Raw genomic sequence first — 23488 nt, forward strand, 5'->3', positions numbered from 1 at the left:
AAATAGAGCCTTTAAAAATGTTTTATGGCATTGGGAACCATCCATATTTACTTTGCTATTTGCATAGGTGGAAGGAATCAGAAAGATATCCTGGCTTACAATTCCAGCTGAACACAGCACTCCAGTCCCTTTGTATACAGAAGACACACTGTTATTTTTTTCTTTTTTTTTTCTTTATATATATATATGTCTTTGGTCTATACGCACATGGGTTCTGTGTGCACACACACAATACTGTTGAACAGTAGGTTGCATAGAATCTGTTACCCAAGAACCTTGCCTGCTTTTGGCACTGCTGTCACAAACTACAGAAAAGCATCCTGCAAGAGCTGTATGATCCTTAGCATCCTACATCAAACTTTGACTGAAAGACTGGAAAAAGTGTGTATATAATGTTTAAAAAGATATTTATTTGGGGTGTTACTTTGTCTTCTTTGGGACACAAGCTCTAAATATTTGATGAAAAAGGAGTGCAAAATTATTTTACAGTCACCCTTAATTTTATTTGTAGAGGGGATAAAATATTGCTGAGTGTTCCAAATTTTCTATGAATTATGTTAAGTGAATTTTGCTCAAGTTTTCATGCACTTAAAATAAACTACTTTTAGTAATGTATGACATTCTGCCTTCTCTCTCTTCACCCTACCAAAAAAGTGTTAATAACTCTAAGAAAGATACCTAGATTGAACTGTGTCTGAGGAAGCAATGAACATTTCTTCTGCCTATTTTTTCTCTGTTACACCTCTGTTCTCATCCGTCTGAATGTGCAAGAACAATTTCAGGAGTGAGGTCTGGATTCACAATGGTGCACTTGAACAAACATCTTTCAGCAACAACCTCTGCAAAAAGCTAGAATCTGTAGAGGTCAAAATTGCAAGGCAAACAAAAGTGAGAATGAGTTTATCCTAACAGTTGACATCAGTGCTTTGGGTATTTGCACAATAAATCAAGTCTACTTCTAATGCAATTAAATACCAAATTGAATTTTAAATTATGCTAAAATAATATAAATAATATCCCACAATATACCACAATTTTTTTCTCCCCAAATTGCTGATTGACCACATTACCCACTATTTAAAATACCGATCCAGTATTTTAAAACTTTACGTTGGAGGAACAGCCACTGTGATTTGATAGGCAATTTCAAAACGAGCACTTTAAAACACAAAGATAGCAAAAATATCTGAAGCAGATTTAAAAATCTATAAAGCTATGTTCTATCTTACTGTAAGTAACAAATCAAGCAACTACTACTTATAGCAGACTCAGCAAAAGCAACAGGGATGGACAGAAGAGATCTGAGTGTGATGCTCTCCACCACTGAGAATCCCAAGAGAGAAAGTTGGAGAATGGATATTCCCTTTTGTCCGGAAGTTCCCAAAAGGACACAAAATAAATAATATTTCAAAGACAGTACAAGTGAAAATACTGTTCCCATTGTGTCTGTTACATACACATACAGCATGCCTACATATACAGAATGGTGTGTTGTCTTCATTCACAAACAGGAAATATGGCAGTGCGCTATCAGAATGCTTTGTTACTCCTAATTTTTTCTGATGCTGAGATATATGAAGAAACTGCATTCACAACTTCTTAGAACTTATGTCCAGCAGCAAACAGTTAATTCTGTTTGTGTCTCATGATTGAACTCAAGGATTAATGCTCCTCTGAGCAAGTGCCACCAGTAAGATACCCGTTGGTCCCGTTGGCACCGCTGGTCCCGTTAGTGGTGATAGTGCTGTTGAGGGTCTTTGAACGAGGTACTGTTTCTTCCTCATCTGAGCTTGACTCAATGTCACTTCGGTCATCCTTTGTTACCTGTAGAATTTGAAAAAGAAGCAAGCATAAGGGACACTACATGTAATTTGCTTACAGTAATCCTCTACCCCAGAAAGCCCTCATGACAAATCTGCTCTTCAGCTCTCAACTTGGAAAGAGCCATTTGCCTTTGGGGCTCCCAGTGTTTCTACCAACTTTGCAATATCTTAACATGAGTGATGCTGTTTTGCTTGGGAACAGAGAAAAAAGAAACACACAGTTCCCATGTACCTCCTCATATGTAAAGCTTTTAATGTCAACACCTAGCAAGTCCACAATTCTGACACCTGTGACACTGAGCTTCAGCTGAGATCAGAAATTTCATTCTGTGCTTATACAGCTTATTTAACAGATTACTTCAGTCTCTTTTATATAAAGGGACCTTTATATTAAAGCTGTTTGGGATACAGAATTTAGATTGACTGCCAGTTCTTCTGTTAGGGTCTTGCTCTGAAGCCAAACAATTGAAAGGAGATTCTACACTGCAGCCACTTGTGTTAAATATGATCCATTCTCTTTATTTTCAAAATGCAGCAACATAACAGGGTGTTTGCACTTAAAACCTGAGATGAATGCAACACATTTTGCAGTACTTAGTTCTATTTGTTTATCCCTAAAAGAACCCACTGGAGTAATTTCTATAGAAAGAGTCTAGAAAATATATAACTAGGTTTGTAAAGCCCCTAAGCATAACAGTAAACAAGAAATAGATGATCAGGATTTAGTTACTGATTTAATGATAAAATAAAATAACTAGGGATGAAGATCTACTGTAAGGTATCAGTGATATGTTATGAAAACACTGCTTATTTTCCTGCAGAAATGGAATGAAAGGGATGAGGAAGTAAGTTAAGATCTGACAGAAGAAGAATCCTCCATGCATATGTCCTACACATGGTCTTTAACTTGGTTTCTGACTTACTCTAAGTGTCTAACTCTACTCTTGTACAATTTACATTTTCTCCTGCACAGTTGTTTGAACTGCAAGACAAAGGACTTATGCTCCTAAGTATGCTCCCTGAATGGCAACAGAGCAGCTGCTTACCCTGCTGATATACATGTGTGAAAATGTAACACAGTAGTACCCATTTACTATAGGTAAAAGTGGATTTGAGTGATATCAGGCAATGCATAGCCAAGAAGGAAAAATGCCCTTTAAAGATAGCCTTCATTTAAATATATAAACACAAACAATGGATAAAAATACCAAGCACAAACTAGAAATTAAAAAAAACCAAAAACACAAATACCAGTATTGCACAGAATAAATCTTTTGCATAGTAAATTTAAAGAAACTTACATTCAAAGGGTTCCACTTCCCAGCCTTCCAGCACAGCACAAGGGAAAGGATAAACAAGCAGAGTAAGAGAGAGTAGAAAGCACTCTTTGAAGTCACTGGTGTAATTCAGACAGGACAGCTGTCTTCATTATTATTATTATGTATCATTATTATTAGCTGAGGCTAATAATCATGAAAAGCATAGGAGACTGAAGTGTGGCTTCCAGGCAAAATACAGTTCATGAATGCACTGTCTTTCACACAGAGCGAGCGGCAGAGTCTGGGCTCTGCTCAGCACAAGGCACGTATAAAGGAGTATATTAACTTATCAGGCATTTGTTAGAAGGAGTAGAAACAAGTTTCCATGAAAGGAAAGAAAAGTTTACATAAAACATGTTTTCAATAATGTGCTATGAATTAGGAAGAAAGAAATAACCAAAAAGTCAGTGACCTTATATAAAAAAAAGTTAAAATCCTAAACATGAATTATGTTGTCTTACCTTGCCCTTTGAAATAGCTTTGTAGGCTGCTTTTATGATTAGGTAGGACCAAAAACAGTGCAGAATTTGAAGAATCACAAGCAGCATGTTGAAGACCCACAAGGCAGGAAAATTGCCCAGAGCTTCATACAGTTCAAACAATGTTGTGTTTAATATCCTAGAAGATAAAGGAACAGAAAAATAATTTAACAATATAAAAGAGGCCCTTTTAAGTCAAGATGACAAGTACTTAATTAAATGGGATCCACACAGATAGTTAGTTCTCAGAGTAATAGTGACTTAGATTGAATCACATAAGTGTCGCCAGAGAGAAACAACATCAAAATGTTGCTTTCAGTGTTTAATTTCATTTTACAAACATCACACATGTAAAACAGATCCTCAGGGTGCATTTATCTTCTTTTATAAAGCTGGCACATGTTGGTTGTCTCAAATAACTCCTCCTCTGATTAATAACATAGATTGTTTCATTTCACTTTTTAAAAGAAAGCTTTTGCATCTTAGCTGTCTCCAGTAGGGGTTTGATGGCCCCGTATCAGCACAGGGTAAGAGCATGTATAAAGACCATTACACTACAGTGCAACCCACACACAGTACCATGTTGTTCAAACCATATGAGAGTTGCAACCTCTCCCATGTTACACGAGACAGATCTGTAGAACGAGCTGAGCAATGCTCCCTACGTGCTCCCATCTGAAGTCCTCCCTCTCAAATCCCATCTCGGAGCTGATGGGTTTGTTTCAGTCTATACAGCTATGGATATCTTTGCCTTCTTTGTATCAGCAATGGGAGTGATGTACAATGTGGAACTGAAAACAATTTGGGACAGTTCAATTAAAGTCAGACTTCAGCAGCACGTGAAACAGAAGTGCATGCATGGCAGGATTCAAACTCTTATGGGGTTTTCTGAGAACAAGAGGGAGCTTTGCCTGAGCGTTCCAACATAAACTCTAATTTAATGGAAACCTCAGCACCAGCAGGAATCCAGAACCAAAATTAGCAACTAGTCAAAGGACTTAACCCTGGGTCTTGAATGCTCTCTGTTCTTGCACTAACTGCTATGGTACTGGGTAGGTCTGATGACCACTTTTTGCACAAAATCCAGTTTTAACACCACTTATGCGCAAGCAAGAGTGAGGTTTAGCAGTTACATAGAAGACAGATGGACAAGAGAGATACTTGGGGGCAGCAAGGGGTGGGGACACCTTATTGTTGTCTTTCGATAATTAAAGGGGGCTTGCAGGAAAGATAGGGACAAACTTTTTAGGAGGGCCTCTGGTGCTATGACAGGGGTAATAGTTTTAAACTGAAAAACTAGTATAAAAAAGAAATTATTTAAAATGAGGGTAGCGAAACATTGAACAGGTTGCCCAGAAAGGTGGTGGAGGCCCCATCCCTGGAAAAATTCTGGATCAGCAACCTAATCTAGTTGAGGATGCCCCCATTCATTGTAGGAGGGGTTGGACTAGATGCCCTTTAAACCTTTAAACACAAGCCTTTCTGATTCTATGAAATTGAGGCAATTCTACAGATATGTGAACAAACTTTTTGAGAAGCAACAGGCAGTAACAGTGATACTATAAAAAGACTTTTGAAGCTTTGTGAATACAGCACTAATTATTCTGCTTCAACATTCTGCCATAGCACACAATTTCAGTGTTGACCTCAGCAAGCAGCCTGAGAGCAGAGTGGACAATAAACAGTGTAAACAATGGTATTTTGGGAAACAAATAATGATGTATGAATGCTTGTTAATTAGAGAGAGAGATAAAGAAAGTAATATAAGGATTTGTCAACCTCCATCCGTTTTCCCTGCTGGTGTAAAGGTTCACTAATATAGCCCATTGGCTTTTTGTTCCTATTATGTTTACACCAAGTGTCCCCTGCAAGCCACTAGATGGCAGGGACAATCAAGCAAAGGGCTTTGCACAGTTCTTGGGCTGCACCTGCTGCTTCTGAAGTTGGGAGATGTAACTGAGTCCATTCTGTAAGGGCTTCTGAAGAGCATAGTTCCTATTTGGAAAGTTAGAGATACTGGGCTGAGCTTTTTAATAAGCAATCATACTTGCCATAATCCTTTACAACCACACATAAATCAGGTCAAGTAGTATTAATAAGAAGTATGTACAGACAGCAAACCCAGAATACAACATTTAGTGGTGATGATTTATATGTATAAACAGCATTTTATAGCTTTTCCGTTTTGCCTTCTTACACTAAATTGCATGTGTGCTTTATAATTTACTGAGAAATGGACGTTTCATACTTTGCTGCTGTGCTTTAACACTGTCTTCTGTTTTTGGAATGAATATCAAAAAATTAATCTGGTTTTCTAGTTTTCAAGAACTCAATCATATTATTGTTTCTCCTTCAGCTAAAACTCTTCAAGTCTCAGCTCACTGGCTTTGTTCTGCCAATCGTAGCTCTACATGGCACAACACCACTGCACCTTATAATTCAAGGAGATGCCCTCATGCATATCAACACATACCTGCAGTCAGCACTGTTTTACTTCATCTATACTTATTTCAGTTCTCACAACTATATGAAATGCAAACTTGAAACCAGCAACTCCTTAATGTAAAGCTATCATTGTTTACATCAAACTGTCTTCTTTTTTTTTTTGACTCTCTAAAATTTTATATGCTCCAGAACTGTAAATGTAGTTTCTCCAGTCTTCTCTTCTCCCAAGCAACCAGTGACAGAAGGAGAGGACACAGTCCCAAGCTGTGCCAGGGAAGGTTTAGGCTGGATGTTAGGAAGAAATTCTTCCCAGAAAGAGTGGGCTGCCCAAGGTGGTGGTGGAGTCACCATCCCTGGAAGTATTTAAAGAAAAACTGGATGTGGCACTTTGTGCCATGGTTTACTTGATTGGATGGTATTAGGTAATAAGTTGGACTTGATGATCTTGGAGGTCTTTTCCAACCTAGATAATTCTGTGATTCTGTTTTCATTCACTGAACCAAATTCACATCTGAGGACTTCCATAGGTGTATAAAAGCAATATTAGAGATGCAGATGGTCTGTTCTCCCAGAAGATCAAAAATTAGGAAGACAGCAAAGCAAAAAAAGAGTGCTGCTTGTTCCAAAAGCAGTTTCATTGCAAGCAAATGAGTCATCTGCTGCTTATTAGAAAATATACCTTCATTAAAAAAAGTAGACCTCTTTCTAACCTGCTTGTGTCTGTCAAACTAAGGACAGGACTGGAACTCTCCATTAAACCTGCATAAAGATCTCACTAACTGCTTAGCAATGCTAAGGGGTGTCAGTGACCTGATGTGCAGGCTAGGTGTGCACATGGAGCTAAGGCTATGTCTAAGCATGTAGAGATGAACAGACGTTGACTGAAAAATACAGAAAGCTATAGAAAAATGCAGGAAAGCAAATAAACTTTCTCTCTCTGAAATGGGGGGAAAAAGATCCTAAGGTTGGGCAACTTCCCACCAATCCCACAGCTGGATTTAATAGAAGGATTTAATAGAAGCTTTTTAACCAACTACACAAATAACAGGGACTGGCAAAACTAGCATGAGAATGGAGTGCATGAAGGACAAAGTGCCTGTAAGATGTATATATGCAAATAAATTTTAGGTTCAAATACTCAAAAGGCACTCAAGCACTTAGATCTGCTGGAATTTTAAAAAACTGTCCAGTGGTTAAACCCCAGATTTCAGTATGAATGGTGGAAACTTTGATTTTTGGTTATCTGACTTGAAACAGCTGGACTTGATCTCCTTGATCTCACAGGGAGAAATTACTTTAAACTGCAAGCTTTCTACCTCTCTGGAAACTTCTGTCAGTATTTCTCAAATCTCTGCAATTTGAAATAAAATGTTAGCTTTTGCTTTTGAAAATAGGTTCTGGATGGAGAAATTTTTCTGAGGCCCTTAAAGATTCTGATAGCTGGTCAAAACACCACAATCTCATGGAAGGTGTTATTTCACTTTAAATGCATCCCAAGTGGGGTTGTGCACCTGGCTGCAGGAAGCTCTTAGTTTAGCATCTAGAATTAAGAAGTGTGGCTCAAGAGACCAAATGACACCAAATTCACTGCTTAAGATCCAATCTGCTCTTACAGAGATCTGTGGTGGTCTGTCAGGAACACTGCCACAATATCTGAGCCACTGGGAGAGGTAATTCTGTACTTACTGTACTAATGCTCTAATTGCACACTCAGAATAACATTAATACATTTTTGACAACTACTAAACAATCAGATACATCACATTGACAATAACACAGTTTTCCTTCTACTGTCTAATTCTTTATCTAGCCAACGAAGCAGTAGGAGGCTATTTGCAACAGGCCCATACATTGACTCAGATAAGGTTACACACTCTCCCTTCAATTTAGTAGGCACAAATCCAGGCTCTTGGACAACTTGGACTAATTGTCCCATACCAGGGATAGAAGGAGAAAAGGGAGACGAACGAGATAGAGAGGGATTGGTGGAAGAGTAAAATGCTTCTTTACATTTGCCATATCTTTTGCTTCTGAAAAGATCCTGGTAGGACTGAAAGGAGGTGAGAAAGCAAGCCACCTGGAAAGATTAGGCATTCTTCCATAGAAGAGGTGGGAAATTAATTATAAACTCTGCAAAATGAGGCACAGCAGGGTGATGGGCTCTACTATCACATCCAATGGCAGCAAAAACTGTGCAGCTGAAGTGTTACTGCAAGTCGCTTTAACTTCCGCAGCACCATCCAGTGACCAACATGCTGTGTGCGCAACCTGCTGGTTGACAGGCATGATGCTGCCACAGTGCAACAGCTGGAAGTCTGGAAGTGTAACCGAGGACAGTAAAACATGATACCAGGTATCTGCTTGTTGAAATAGTTCAGAATAAATGTATTTATCTCCTTTACCAAGTTTATATTAGACAACGGTACTTTATGTTGCACCATAATGAGCTGCACCGGGACATCCTTCAATACCGCATTCATTACAGAGCAAATAGATAATTACATGTAGGTGGGCATTTATTAAATTCAAATCCTATTTAGTACAAGTAATCCAGCAATACTGCTGTCAGCAATGCTCCAGAGCTTCTGTTTTTTTACTTTTTCCTTTAAAAAAGAAACAATTGCACTTACTTCTTCCCCAAAACATGGTAGTTTACTGTCCGTTATACATGGTAAAAAGTGGTGAAGATCAGGGAACAGAGTCAGGAGTCCTAAATTTTGCATTTAGCTATTCTATTATGTTACCCAAAATTTTTTCAAATTTCTTTATATAGTTTACTTCTGTTTAAAGACAGGTACAAGGTATTGGTACATCTTGTCTGCTGCACAAAGATGCTTTGAGAAGTAATTCATCAGCTTGTTTATAAACCAGCATGGACTGCTTGCTTGAAAGATGCCATAAAACTGACAAGTCAAAAAAACCCCAGTACATCAGTGAGATTCACAGATAAATGAAGAGTCAGTGGAGCATGAAAGCACACATATGTGCACATGCTGATCAGGCATAGGATGATAAATGAGCTACATTTCATCAGTAGTGAAGATCTATCTCTGGGACTTAGACCTTCACTGAAATCTACTATGACTTCATATCCCAGACTGTTTCAGTTACTTTGACAATAGTAAGCTAACACTACATGACAGGTGACCTGACAACAGATGTTTCTGTGTGAGATGTTTCTGTTCAGATAAGTTACCAAGCTTTTTACCTGAGAAGTGTATGAAATGATATGCAAAATAGTCATTAAATTGGAGAAACTTTGGTCTATTGCATTTGTGTCCTGAAGCCCTCAAGCTGCAGCAAAGCTAAAGATTTAATTATAGCAAATCCAGTACACAAACGCATGTACTGCTAACTTCTTTCTCTTCTGAGTTTCAGCTTGGCCAGCTGCTCTTTCTATATCACTGTTCTGCTTTAAATAGATGCTTCTTGGTTCTTGGAGTGAAGAACAAGCTGGTTTGCCTTTTTGGATCCTGCTGTCCCTTAGGTTTTCAGTCACCCAGTATAGGATTTATGGAACTAATCAGTGCATGGCAAATATGAAGGGAATAGCAGAGACCCACTATGAACTGAGAAGTCAGAGGAACCAGTCACTCACACAGCATCAACAAAACAGGGAAGGAAGGACTAGGGGAAGAGAGAGATGATTTTTCAACAGCTTTTCAGACCGATTCCTCAGATTTTTTGGTTGATGGTGCTCATTACCCTCTTTTAGACAGTAAGTTGATGAAAAAAAAAATCTGCAAAATGCCACAAAAGAAAGGATATAAACTCTTGAGTCGGTAGTGAGAGCAGTATTATATGCACACACTTCAAATTATCTGGGAGCTTAGCATCATGCGGAGTTCTGCTTATCCATACTAGCCTCACATCAGAGGATTTCTTGACATTGTGCTCAGTTGCTGTAGAGATGGGTAGCTCTTGTCCTAATGCTAAATTGGAATGATACCTCTTTGCAGAAATCACAGTCCTGCTACTGAGACTGTGCAATTTTGAGTCCTGTGTAGATCAGTAGGATTCCCCATTACTTAACTGAAATGATGGAACAGCAGGAAATTATTCATGTTTGATGTATTGTAAAAGAGACCATTCTGATCAAGCTGTCACTCTCTTGGGTTCAGCTATGCTTTTCTTTTTGCTCAATTCTTTCTCATCAACATCTACTGCCCTTTAACTGATTTGGCAGCCACTGGTATTAATAATAGTATTTCCACTCTTGTGGATAGAAAAGAAGCATGAATAGAAGGTCAGAGACACTTTCACAATCCAAGCTCAAATCTCAGGAGAGTCTTTCAGCAGACATTAGGATATGAGAAGAATTCAAATTTCCTAGTAGAATGTAATTATGCTCAGCAAAATGTTGTATCAGTAATGTGTTCTGGCAAAATGCTTGTGTAAAGGCCTGTGATCATATCACAGCCACAGAGAAACTATGCTCTGCTAAGAATGACACTTCCAAATCTGAAAATGTCCAAGCACACATAAAACTTGTATAAGCAATGGAGAATACATACCAAGATCCATTTGCCTGGAGTTCATCTTATTCTCCAAATAGGTAAGACATTTGTTGTAAACTATAGGAGGTCAGTTTCTAATCTTTGCAAAATAGGGTACCAAAGAACAAAAATCCTTCCCCATGCCTTTTTGTTGACTAAGTGCAATACCTCTCTTCAAGGAGCATTTCTTCCTCTTGCTTTTGGAGTACACACTGACCCACTGCATTGTGTTTAGCTAGATGCAATGGCAGATGTTTTGGGGGAAAAAAGATTAACCAAGCTTTCTGTAAATGCAGGAACTACATAAACAGCGTAAGTTCAAAAGCCCATGAAACATCACAGAACAGCTGCAGCCAGTTCTCTGCCAGGTACCTAATGTCTTTCAGGTGGCTTACATACCATCAATAGGGGTACCACACTTTGGATTCATTAGTATGGTCCTGAGAACATGTCTCCAGAGTAACAGAATAATTTAAAAATCCATAAAAATCATGCAGCTTAAGGAAGCATCGTGGAACAGTGTCTGCCAAGGACTCATCTTTCAAACAAACAAATCAAGTATTACAGTCTAGTTCTGGAAGGACTGGAGGAAAGGCAATGTCACTCCAATCTTCAAAAAAGGGCAAGGAAGACTTGGGTAGCTACAGGACAATATTCAGACCAAAATAAGCTTGAAACAGTATCAGAAAAGATTTATTTTCTTAATAAAAAAGTTAGTTTACTGTAGAACAATCAAGTGTTTGTCCAGCTCTATACATAAAATTAGCCAAGCTAAACTTCAGGATCCAGTGAGAGTTAACTAAAACCATTCAGAGCCCAGACAAGGTGTGGGCAGTTGGAATTTATCTGTCTACCTAAACTCTGACCATGCCAAGTAACTGACCAAGATTCTTGCTTTTACAGGATTTTTGCTTTTCAGGATTTCTTGCCTATGTATTGTTTTGACATAGTAGGATGCTTTTCAAGGGTAGGTTTGAGCTTTCTGTTTTACCAATATGTTCAGAAGAATGAGGGAGGGTGAGTCTTCTAGGGTCCACATACTGCTTTCCCATAACACACATGCTCCAAGAGCCAAACAGGAACGTGACAGATAAGAAAACTCGTATGAAAGACCATGACTCAACTTCCCTGTATGTTAAAATCTGCACAAAACCAGTCAAGATCAGCTAGTAAAAGAACAAAGCTAGGAAAATGAGAAGCAGCAGGTGCTACCCATGAGGGCTCTGCAGAGCTCTGTTCGTAATGCGAGCTGCAATTTTGCTCTGAGAGAAGCTGATTCCAGGATAGAAGAAGAAAGGAGAGAGCACAGTCCAAAGCAGCAATTCTGGATCACTATTTGGAGACTCAGTGTATGCCTTAACCGCATGGCTATATCCCATGCTATTGTTCAACCAGTGATGAAACTCAGGAAGAGCTATTCAGCCACTCATGCAGCAATGAGAAAGACAGGCAATAAGTGACTAGGGTATGCTACAGTATACCATCTTGAACAGAAGTTACTTCTAACTCAGCAAGGATCATGCCATGCCTGTCTGGTTCATGCAGTTACTTATTGCAATGAAAATGCAATCCGAAATCAGCCATGACCCAGACTGTGTGCACTCTCATGAACTCTAGAAATAAAAGAAGATCAAGGATAAAGTTTTTTTGACAACTGGCAGACCCTTGCTTACCTAGGATTTGTTGGCACGAAAATTCCATTTAGCAGCCACTCATTGCATTTGAGGAGATAGGAACCTGAATTGGGTTTGACTTCTAACAGAATTATTTTTCCTACCTTTTCTTTGTTTGTTTGATGGAACCTTTCCAAGCAGACTCACAAAGGAAAGTTAAAAGACATACCTAGCAGCATTAAAGGAGACCATACCAACTAACCAAAGTGGTTCACCATCTGTCCTCACATTTTAATGTGGTATGGTTGTCCACTGGAGGCATGTGAAGAAATCAAGAACAGGAGGGTATCCAGACTACCTGGATCACACCAGATTTGCCTAGATGACAATCTGGGGTACAGCACATGCAAAACATTACCTGTGTCCTTTATAATAAGTAAAAAGCATTTCTATTTGTACAGTTAAGCCACTGTGCAGTATGTACATGCTAAGACCTTACAAGCTGCATGAATGCCAACTGTTTCCCTGCGTACTTGCCTTTTGACAGGAGTACTTGTCAGGAACACTGCCCTGAAACCCACTCATACAATATAACTGATACAAAAATAATCAAAAGCAGGGAAAACAAGTGCATGCTAGTACTAGTCAGAGCCTGGAAGAACCTAAATTTACCCAGCTTGGTGCCTTAGTGTGGTGAACATCAACCTAGCTTTCCTGGGAGCCTTCTCCTTCTTTCACACTCAAAAGTAACGTTAAGTTATCTTATAAAATTATGAGCAGGTTTAGTAACTTTGTATTTCCCTCCAGACCACTTACCTTTCTTACAGAAACATAGAATTGTTTGGATTGGAAAAGTCCTTGTAAGAACATCAAATCCAACCATTATCTAACTCTGCCAAGTGAGGTGCTAAACCATGTCCCTTAACACCACATCTATGTGTCTTTTAAACACCTCCAGGGACGGAGATTCAGCCATCTCCCCCAGCGTTTGAGAACCCTTTCAGTGAAGAAGTTTCTTCTAATATCCAATCTAAACACCCTTGGTGTCACTTGAAGCCATTTCCTCTCATCCTACCATTTGTTATTAGGCAGAAGAGACCAACATCAACCTCACTACAATCTCCTTTCACATAGTTGTAGAGAGCAATAAAGTCTCCCCTCAGCCTCTGTTTCTCCAGACTAAACAACCTGTTCCCTCTGTTGCTCCTCATAAGATCTGTTCTCCAGACCCTTCATCACCTTCATTGTTCTTCTTTGGATCTGCTCCAGCACCTCAATGTCTTTCATGTAGTGAGGGGCCCAAAACTGAGCACAGCACTTAAGGTGTGGCCTCACCAGTGCTGAGTACAGAGGGAGACTCACATCCCTGATCCTGCTGGGCACACTTTTCATGACACAAGCCAGGGTGCCGCTGGCCTTCTTGGCCACCTGAGCACACACTGGCTCATATTCAGCCAGCTGGTGATCAATACCCCCAGCTCTTTCTCTGCTGGGCAGTTTCCCAGCCACTCTTCCCCAAGCCTGTAGCATTGCTGGGGGTTGTTGTGATGCAAGGTCAGGACCCAACAAGAAAAGAAAGACGAAGGAGACACAGAGGTCAAGAATGAGGCACTTAATATCTTTGTGAATATGAAAAAAAAAACAAACCCAAAACAACAGCAAAAAGGAAACCATTCCTGTATCAACAAAGAGAGTACTATGTCCATGTAACTATAGGAAAACCAATCATTTGAGGCCTGGGAAAGAGGAATTGCAAAGCTTTTTCACATAAAGAAAGGCTTGAGGCAGTTTCTTTGCCCAGCTTGATTAGTTTAGTTAAGGGCTCGCATAATTTAGATAAATTATTTAGTTTGACATTGCATTCATTCTCCCTACAATCCTGTACACCTGAGAGGGCACCATGTTCCCCGACTCACGAAGAGTTGTGCTTTATGTTGTAATTTGCTGGAACAGCGATTATGTGCAAGTGGGAGAATTTCATAAGCAAAATGTCTTGTCAGTGAAAATAGCAGCTTTACTCCTACATTCACTTAGCAGTGGGAGGCAGAAAGTGTCCTGGGGTTTTTGAATTATTGCTGAAATGAACTCCAGATGCCTGCAGAAGGACTGCTAAATATATACCTAATTGTCAGCTTCTTTTGTCTTAGCCCTGCTGCTAAACAACCTTCAAACAACAGCATTTGATACATTCTGAATTCTTTATCAGCACCTTTATGCAAAATTAAACAGCACAGCCAGAGCACAATACCACACTGGTGCTTCCTAAGTGTCGTCACTGGAAGTCTGTCTTCGGTATTCACCTTCCTGTGTGAGGGAAGTTTTCTTATAAATTACAGTCTTGCTTTTACATTATATGCACACCATTTTTTATATCTGTTTTTATGCTAGAAATATTTGCATATTTATGTAATGTTAATCAGACACCAAATTTTGCTATTTTGAATATTCAGCAAAGGAGAGAAAAACTATGCTTCCTGGCCTGCTGCCGCTTCAGTGACTCATCTCTGCTGATATGTGAGCTAATGGCAGCGAAGATTTAGAATTGCTGTTTCATAGAGAAAAAGAGTTTGGGAGAGAGAAGCTCATACATCCCATGCTTCATCACTGCTAACCCTGTCTCTCACAGGCAATGCCCACAGTACAGCTATGAAACTGTCTTTGGGCTCTGTGACTATAGCTATATGAAAGTGTAACCATTAGGAGTATATATATCAAGACTTTTGCCTGGAAATAAGATGGTCTTAAAAATTAAATATCATATACACCACACTGAATCATTTGCATATTCAAAGAAATGAATTTATTCTTTTGTTGATTAAGGGAAAGGCAGAGGGATGGCCAGTGTAACCATTTCAGCTGTGACAAAGGAGCACACAGCGCACTGTCGGCTGCTGCATTTGAATAATACACAATCCCTCTGTCTTCACTGCCACCAAGAGTCCATGCTGAACTCTTCCACCCTAGCACCAAACCTCAGACATGACTGTAACCTGCTGCCCTCATTAACCCAATATTCAATACCAAAGGAGCCAACATAAACAACACAAGCTACTGTGCAGCCCTCTACCCTTCCACTCCTCCCCAGATCTATTTCATAGAATCACAGAATCAGTCAGGGTTAGAAGGGACCACAAGGATCATCTAGTTCCAACCCCCCTGCCATGGGCAGGGACACCTCACACTAGATCAGACTGGCCAGAGCTTCATCCAGCCTGGCCTTAAACACCTCCAGGGATGGGGCCCCAACCACCTCCATGGACAACCCATTCCAGGCTCTCACCACTCTCATGGGGAAGAACTTCTTCCTCACGTCCAGCCTGAATCTCCCCACTTCCAGCTTTATTCCATTCCCCTTAGTCCTATCACTACCTGATATCCTAAAAAGTCCCTCCCCAGCTTTCTTGCAGGCCCCCTTCAGATATTGAAAGGCCACAATTTCAGTCTGTCCTCATAGGAGAGGTGCTCTGCTGCTCAGGTGGCCTGTAGCAGACCCCTACAGTAACATCTCCTTCCCCTGTCTTGCCTTTAATTTTAACCCATACACTCTCAACCAGCTCATCATCCTTCCCCAGGTGGAGCTTCAATTTTTACCCTGCATTCAGTCCATTGGACCACTGCTACACTTAGAGAAGGATTCAAAGTTCAGTCTACAGTGGAACGGAAGTGCAGCTGTCAGCTAAGACACACAGAAATGGATGGGTAAATCCAGAACATCAGCACAAAATGCCATGACTGTAAAGCTGGACTCAGGTTTTGACACTTTCTCTATAACTTCTCACTGTGTTGGCAATCTCTTCCAGAACTTGGCCAGTCAGATAGCATGAGCTATATATTAGGGACACTGAGACTTCAGCTCTGTGATGTCTGGTTGCCACTAACCATGTTGATCTTTAATTTATAATTTGCCTAGTCCTAGCAAGGGCTTCCTGCACAGTCTGACACTTGGCTGCAACATTTCACACAAATCACCTGAGACAGTGTGAACCTCCAGTTTCTGACCTTCACTTCGAGTTACAAACACAGTTATTTTAAACACTTCAGGTTTAAAGTGTGGATTTTCCAAAGTTTGACTACCACAGTAAAGATGGAAAGGATGCTAAGTGAAACTTCTCCAATGTACTGATAAGCAGAGCTGATGACACTACTCCCTAAAGACACCTCGGTCTTATCCTGTTTGCATTAACAAAAAACCCCAAAGAGATATAATTATACAGGATTTGAAAGGAAATAGTGGCAGAGAGGTTGATATTGACATTTGTAAATACTCTGCATGCTTAAATGACCCTGGAGATAATCTCTCTAAATAAAACTGCAAAGGGTAATATTTCTAGCATTCTTGGTGCTTCCCCAAACCATAAATGCCACTTTTATCTTCTGATGCAATGACAGACCCCTCTTGGTCTCATAGGAATACAGAGATTTCTGTTGTGTGCATGCATGTGTGTGCACCTAGAAGAGAATGTGCATACACAAGCAGTTGCCTTTGCCTGGGAAAAGGTGAGATGATAGTAACTTATATAGACTGTGTAACACCTTCTACACATAGGTACCTGCCCAAGTCAAAGGAGAGGTGAAAAAGGAGTACCCTGCAGAACTGCAATCCGCATTGCAATAACATCCTTAGCAAAAAAATCAGCAGCAGACTTTCCTTATCTCATTGTGGTTTTCTTTAAGCTGAATATGCTCATGAAGTGTGTACTGAAAATGAGAATGAGAAGATGTAGCTTCAGGCTTAGCCTCTGGTTGGTGTCTTTGGTGACTAATATTTTATTTCTCCTCAAACTTCTTGCCAGAACAGGTGAACAACTGCTAACCTGAAGCTATGTGGTCTCCAACCCACTTCTACTTTAACAATAGCAGAAGCCCCTTATATTTCTTGTCTAGCACACAGTAAACACAATGGCACTCCAGCAAATAGCTTATTTCAGCATCTAGTTACATGTGAAACTCTCTCTGGAGCTTTGGGAAATGGAGCAACGTAAGTTCAGTTACGACTGATGCTTGTTTGATGCTTAGCATTTGAGGAAAACAGTATGCTTACTCACCATAAGGGATATAAGCCAAGCCTACTGACAATGAAGACAATGGCAAATGTAAGGAACAGAAGGTCACTCAGTTTTTGACACTTGCAATAGTTTGCCATTTTGGCAGCCTGTAAAAGAAAGAAATGTCTATTTACTTCTCTGAGGACAGCTGAGTTCTCATGCATTGTGTATATGCTGTAAAACAAAGAAATCAAATCTTAATGAAAATTACTAGCATTTTCATTGGCCCACGTCACAATGACACCTCTACACCAAGCAGCTCAAAAATGTCTTTTCAGAAGAAACCCAGACATCAAAAAACTAGAGTGCATCTCTCATTTCTTCCTTCCTCATACAATTTCCTTTTCGAAATTCTACAATTTCAGATTCACAAAACTATTACAAACCTTTTATTGAATCTCATTGTGTTTTATGCTGTTCTTGTCCCCATCCTCTTTACCTACCTGTCTCTAATCTTTCCAGTATGCTCCACTTGTATTTTCAGTATCCGCCCATCTTCCACCTGCCCCATGCCCTCTGACACTCTAGTCTTGGCTAAATACAAATGTTGCCTCAAATTCTCTATTATGCCCCATGTAGTAAATTCTTCAACAGCATCTCTTCTTCCTTTCTGGACTATATGGAAGAGTTTCCAACCCAAAGATTATATCCCTTTCTTTCACATCTTTTTCAAGGCTCTCTTCCCCTCTTTTTCCCACTTCAGCTTTCCGACTTGTTGCCCTATGCCTGTTTATGCGTGCTTCTCTCATTTGTCTTCATGCGGTCTTGTGACTAATTACTCTTCAATCAAACTGCTCATTAAAACACTGATCTTCCTAGAAGTTTTTTTGCCTCCTTCTCACTGAAGAAAACAACATATACAAGCAAGCCAGCCTTAAGTCATCTATTCTGTTCCCCCAGTGTTCATGTGTGTAAGTAGTTACTTATTTTAAAACGTCTGCTTCGAGGCAGGGACAGTCTTTATGCTTTCTCTCAAATGTATGCAGTTGCTGCACAACAAAGTATGGAAAGAACCTGATTCAGTGTTAAGTCACTGGGAACCCTTTCAAAGCCCCACTCAGAGAATCTGCATCTATCACCCATATTGAGATGCTTATTTGCACAGACTTTCCAGAAGGCTAAGAGGGAACAAAATTACTGCAACTAAGCATACAGAATTGTATTTGGAATTACTTAAAAAAGTGAGAGGAACCCTTGCATTCTGTCTAAATTTTTTTTTGTTATGAACACACTGAACCTGAAAGTGCTCAGAAAACCCAAATACCAAAACCAACCAGCACTTTTGGATGTTACCTAACTGCTGCAATGTTTACACTCAAAATCTGAATATAAAAGATATTCCTCATTAATAGGAAACAAGTTTGGAAGATCATAAAACACAAAAAAAGTCACCAGTGCTGGAAAGAAAACATAACCCTTTGGAATCACCTGTATATTCTAGTGGACACAAGTCAGTTTCTGAGCAGTTTGTACTCACAGTTTGGTTTATGGAAAAGAGAACACTTTGGTGTAAACACGCAAAGCAGAAGAGTAACTAACACCTTGATTTTCAGATGGCTAGAAGTTCAGGTAGAAATTCTGGATGTATTTTCATGGTGGCAGTCTAAAAAAATCTGGTTTTGTAGTGTGTGGAGCTGATATCGCTATAGCAGCTTGTAGTATTATCATGCCATTTATCCAAACCAGTACAGTTGTTGGGTCATCAGTTCTCAAATAACAAATCTAAAAATTATATTGCTAAGGAAGGATTACAAAAGGAGGGAAAGGTATGTTTTTGTTGGAAGTAATTTGCCCACGTAAGACAATGCAACACAATTTTCAAAGCTTAAAAGCCATGATTACAGTTGAATAACTCAGCTCTTCCAGATACACTTGCCAGTCTATTTAAATCCATTTCTTTTATAGCACAGCTATATGCCTTAGTCTGAAGTGTCCATTCCCTACTCTTTTAGAAAAGTGTGTTGTGAGATAGCTGGAACCTGGCAGAATGGATTCAGGTTGAACTGTTGGTTATGTGAGGCTCATACACCAGAAGCATACCCAAATGGCAATTATTCACATCCACACACTGTCATCAAAATTGCCACAGTGTTCATTAACTGAAGTTGAAAAGTCTTAAGGTCCCCAAACAGGTGGGATTTTAAGTGCTTCAGCAGGTTAGGTCACAGTATTTCCAACCCACAAGCTGATACCAAAGACTGCATAAAAAACTTAACTGAGATTCTGAAATTGCCTCTCAGTAGCCTGGATTTCAGTTTAAGGTAATGTAATGGCTTCCCAGGCAAACAAATTGCTCTAGGTTTGGTTTGTCCTGCCATGGCTAGGCTGCTTTGAGTATCCAAAATTACTTTCACTCAGAGCTAAGAGAACAGTTACGTATTCCTGAAAATCCTACACTATGACACTTCTGTTCCTGCAAATGCCTTAAGACCTATGGAAAAGAATTGCACCTCTAGTATTCCTACCAATATATGCTACTTTTTGCAATGAGAATAGCAAAAATGTTACATTCCAGCTTTCCGTTGGACATGGTTCATTACGAAATGGTAGGTGGAAAGAGGCTAGTGGCCTCTGGAAATAGATTCTCCTTTTTACAAATACATAATATGTAAAACAGATCAGGTGCAGAAGTGATCCATCATGACAAGATATTTTACCAGCTTCTTTTTCGGTTTAATTAATTTTCTTTTTCTGCACTGACTTTCCCCCCAGTGATGTCAGCAGTGTGTAAGGGTTCATATGCTCTCATATGGGACCAGGGCTGTGATCCACTGCCCTAGCAGAAGAAAGTCTATTGAGAGATTTGTAATGGCCCTCCCAATAAATGCTGCTCTGGGCTTGCAATTCTCTTGCTTACAGTTTAGAATAGCTTTAGTATTTCCAGTCAGAACAGAGTGAACAAGTTGACTAGAATGATCACTAAGCTACGTGCCCCATAGAGAACTGTATTTGTTGAACATCTGCAAAACATGTGAGAATACCACCAATTTATCTTTGTCTTAGCCAGTGAATTAACAGAGGAATAGAGCAAGAACATGTATCTCATCATGCTCAAGATAAGGTTTTAGCTGGTCTATTACAGCTGTTCTCCAGTGGTTTTACAGTTTCACAGTCACTCGTATAATCTGGAATGAAAACCTTCAAGTACATCCTTCTGGCAGCAAGAAAAGAGGAATGAAGAAAGTTTGGGTGAACCCACAGCTAGCAGAATAGATCTACACACATTGCTAAAGCAGAATAATGCACTGGTGAAGATGAAATTATTTATAACAGGAGAAATCCAGATTCTCTGTTGCTTTCTATCTCAGACAGTCATGTGCCTTCCAGGTTAAAAAAAAAAAGATTGGAAAAAAACCCCATATTTACAGCACTATCAAAACAGAAGGGCAGGATTTTGATTCTGCAATGCATGACTCACACAGCGAGACTATATTCTTGCATAACAGGATCCCTGCAACTACTTAAAAAATAATTTCAGATTAAATAGTTACGAGATTTGGTTGGATTCTGATGGAGAGCTCAATTCCAGCATGACCCAGAGCTGTATAAAAACTGATGCAAGTACAGGATAAAAACATCTCTAAATTGCCCCTATGGAAGTTACAGGCCATCTTGACTTAAAAGAACATCATTCATCCCTTCTCCAAAGCCATCAGTTTAATACTGGTATCTGGATCCAAAGGCACAGGAACCTGAAAAATCATTGGAACCAGAGGTCAACCGACTGCCCAAACAGACACTAAATTTTCCAGCACCCTCTGCCCAGGAAAGCACAGCAGAAATAAACTGTGACACCTTAAATCTTTTGGTTACAGGATTCTTGCCCACACACCATGTCAACAACCAGAAGCTTCTATCCCAGACACCATTTTCCAGAGTTTGCAACTTTGAGCTTTTGACTTTGCCATGTTATATTTGAAATCTGTGTGCAACCCCCCCTGGCATGCAATGCATTACCCATCTCTGCTCTGTACAAGCAACTTATCAAGAGATAAGCAAGCCTAAAGTCACAAAGAGGCAGTGCTGCAAGTTATTTCAGCAAGGAAACAGACTGTATTAACTACCATTACTGTCTTGAACTGGACTTTTTTTGCTTAGGAAATACTTGTTCTGCATAGCAAACAGATCCCACCTACTGACATGCTAGCTCTCTAAATAGTGACTACTGTGTACAGACACTGATGATATACATATTATCTCACCTCTAGGACAACATCAGCCGCATCATGGAGACATAAGGTCAAGGTTCCCACTCGTGTCAAATTGGTTACATATGAGAAGGTTATCAGGGTGACTGTTACAATGTGATGTGTAAACATGATGCCAAAATCCTAGAGCAGCAAGAAGCAGGGGAAAAACACAAAAAATAATGAAGCAAACAGTGAGATTTAGTACCCTTATACAAAAATGGATGGATGCTTTCTAAACCCAGCATTATGGTTATGTTACATAAAACCCCTGCTACATAAATGCATTAAATACCCTGCTATGTATTTCCCTTAGACTGAACAAAATTATAGCTGCATGTTACCAAAATGCACAAATTTTATTGAAAGCCAGGCATTATCTACACTTCTGAGTTCACACTAATTTAATCAACTGAAGTAAACATTTGTGGCTAAGGTTAGTCTGAAAAGGCATATGAAGATACAAATCCAACGACACTGTATTTTTTACATACCAAGCAACATATGATATGCAAAATAACACACCATTCACAAGAATTCAAATAGCTACAAAGGAAGGAGAAACACATTTCCACTGCACTAGGACTTATCAACAGTAACCTGTCAAGCACAACAGGGCTTCACAAAGCTGAGAATCCCAGTTCCAGATTTTTAATTTGTTTTTAATGAATTTGCTGTGTCTTCAAACTGTTAACAGGGTCAAAAAAGTCTTCAAATGAAACCTTCTAGTCACATCCAATCTGCTGTCTTTCAAATGTTGCAGGTTAGCTGGAGGTCAGCAACTGAGTTATCTGGCCAGCAAGTAACTGTTACTACTGAAAACTACTGGAAGCAGATAAATGTTGAGGGGCAAGCAAAGCAGAAGGAATAACTTCTCTCCCTGGCCTAAACTCCCAGACTGATTACTGAGAGAAGAGGACCTAAAGAATTCTTGCTGGAGTTTGCTGAACTACCCACTCAACTTTGAGAAAATGCTATCAAACCACTGAAAATCACAGACATCATTTGACTAGTGAGTCTACGCACTGTTTGCAAAGTTACTACCACAGCTCTCAGCAGATCTGATGAATCTCACACAGTGTTATTTGAAGGTAGAGAGATCCAGGCACTCAGAAGCAGCAGCTCCTCCAGGCAGCCTGCTTGACAAGCATCCTGGGAGGTAGAATTTTTGGCGTTCTGGCAGCTTTTGCAGGCCAATTTTCCTGAGCTGTGGTAGTCTTCTCATAAGTGGCTCACAGCAGAGAAATCAAAACTGATACTCTGTAATCTTTAGAGACTGGTTTGCAAAGGGAGTGAGGGTATGTGTTAGGCAGGAAGGTGCTACAGAAAGAGCTGGTGAGCTTCCACTAACGCAGGGTGAACTCCAGATACACAGCAGCCACAGCTGCCAACTCCTTTGTCTTTCCAGTTCTGGGAAGAGTAACTAATCAGTGTCACCATCCCTCTCTTTTGGAATGCAGCAGGCACATCACAGGCACCACAGTTTCCAAGGATCTGCAGTGCCACTGCCTCTCTCTACCAGCACTTGGCTTCACTGTACACCTGAAGTTTGTGGAGAAACCTGTAGCTTGAGCAGTCTTACTAACAGGGACAGAACCTATTTCCAGCCTATCACTTTATGTTTAATGCTATCAGGTGCTACAAGGGCATATTTCCTACACATACTCATCAATGGGCATTGCCAGTATCTCCAGTACAAAGCTGAGGGGGACAGGAAGGAAGGAAAAAAAGACTAAAAATAGTGAACTGTATCCTATTTTGGTATGCAGTCAACATTTCTCAGCCAGGTTATTTGATGCCCAGCAGCATGGATCACAATTACATACATTCAGCAGTCACACAAGCCATTGCTTTAAATCCATTTTCTTAAAGGAAAGCAGGGTTACTGCATCTTAATAATTTCAGTACCTACAAACCCACACTGTTTCACCTTACCACAATCAGAAGAGCAAAGCATATACCTTATTCCCTAGGATTACAAGTAAGATAGGAGCATTGCCATATGTCTATACTACAGCCTATCTTTTGCTTGCTTCACCTTCAAATGCTATGGCACTTTTCTTCATTTTCTTTCTAACTGC

At 39.8% G+C, this 23488-nt stretch overlaps 1 protein-coding gene across 1 annotated transcript in view; it reads right to left on the reverse strand.

Annotated features, from left to right (window-relative positions):
• Positions 1-1662: 1662 nt before the first annotated feature.
• The window catches only part of CERS6 (ceramide synthase 6), a 114423-nt gene continuing 92597 nt past the window's right edge, over positions 1663-23488 (reverse strand). The window contains exons 7-11 of the mRNA XM_054381101.1: positions 21423-21551; positions 17221-17327; positions 3604-3760; positions 3125-3148; positions 1663-1824 (exon numbers count right to left, since the gene is read on the reverse strand). Of these exons, the coding sequence (XP_054237076.1) occupies positions 1663-1824; positions 3125-3148; positions 3604-3760; positions 17221-17327; positions 21423-21551 (579 nt within the window). The remainder of the gene's footprint in view (positions 1825-3124; positions 3149-3603; positions 3761-17220; positions 17328-21422; positions 21552-23488) is intronic.

Source organism: Indicator indicator, chromosome 5 (assembly GCF_027791375.1).
Source record: "Indicator indicator isolate 239-I01 chromosome 5, UM_Iind_1.1, whole genome shotgun sequence".
Classification (NCBI taxonomy): domain Eukaryota; kingdom Metazoa; phylum Chordata; class Aves; order Piciformes; family Indicatoridae; genus Indicator; species Indicator indicator.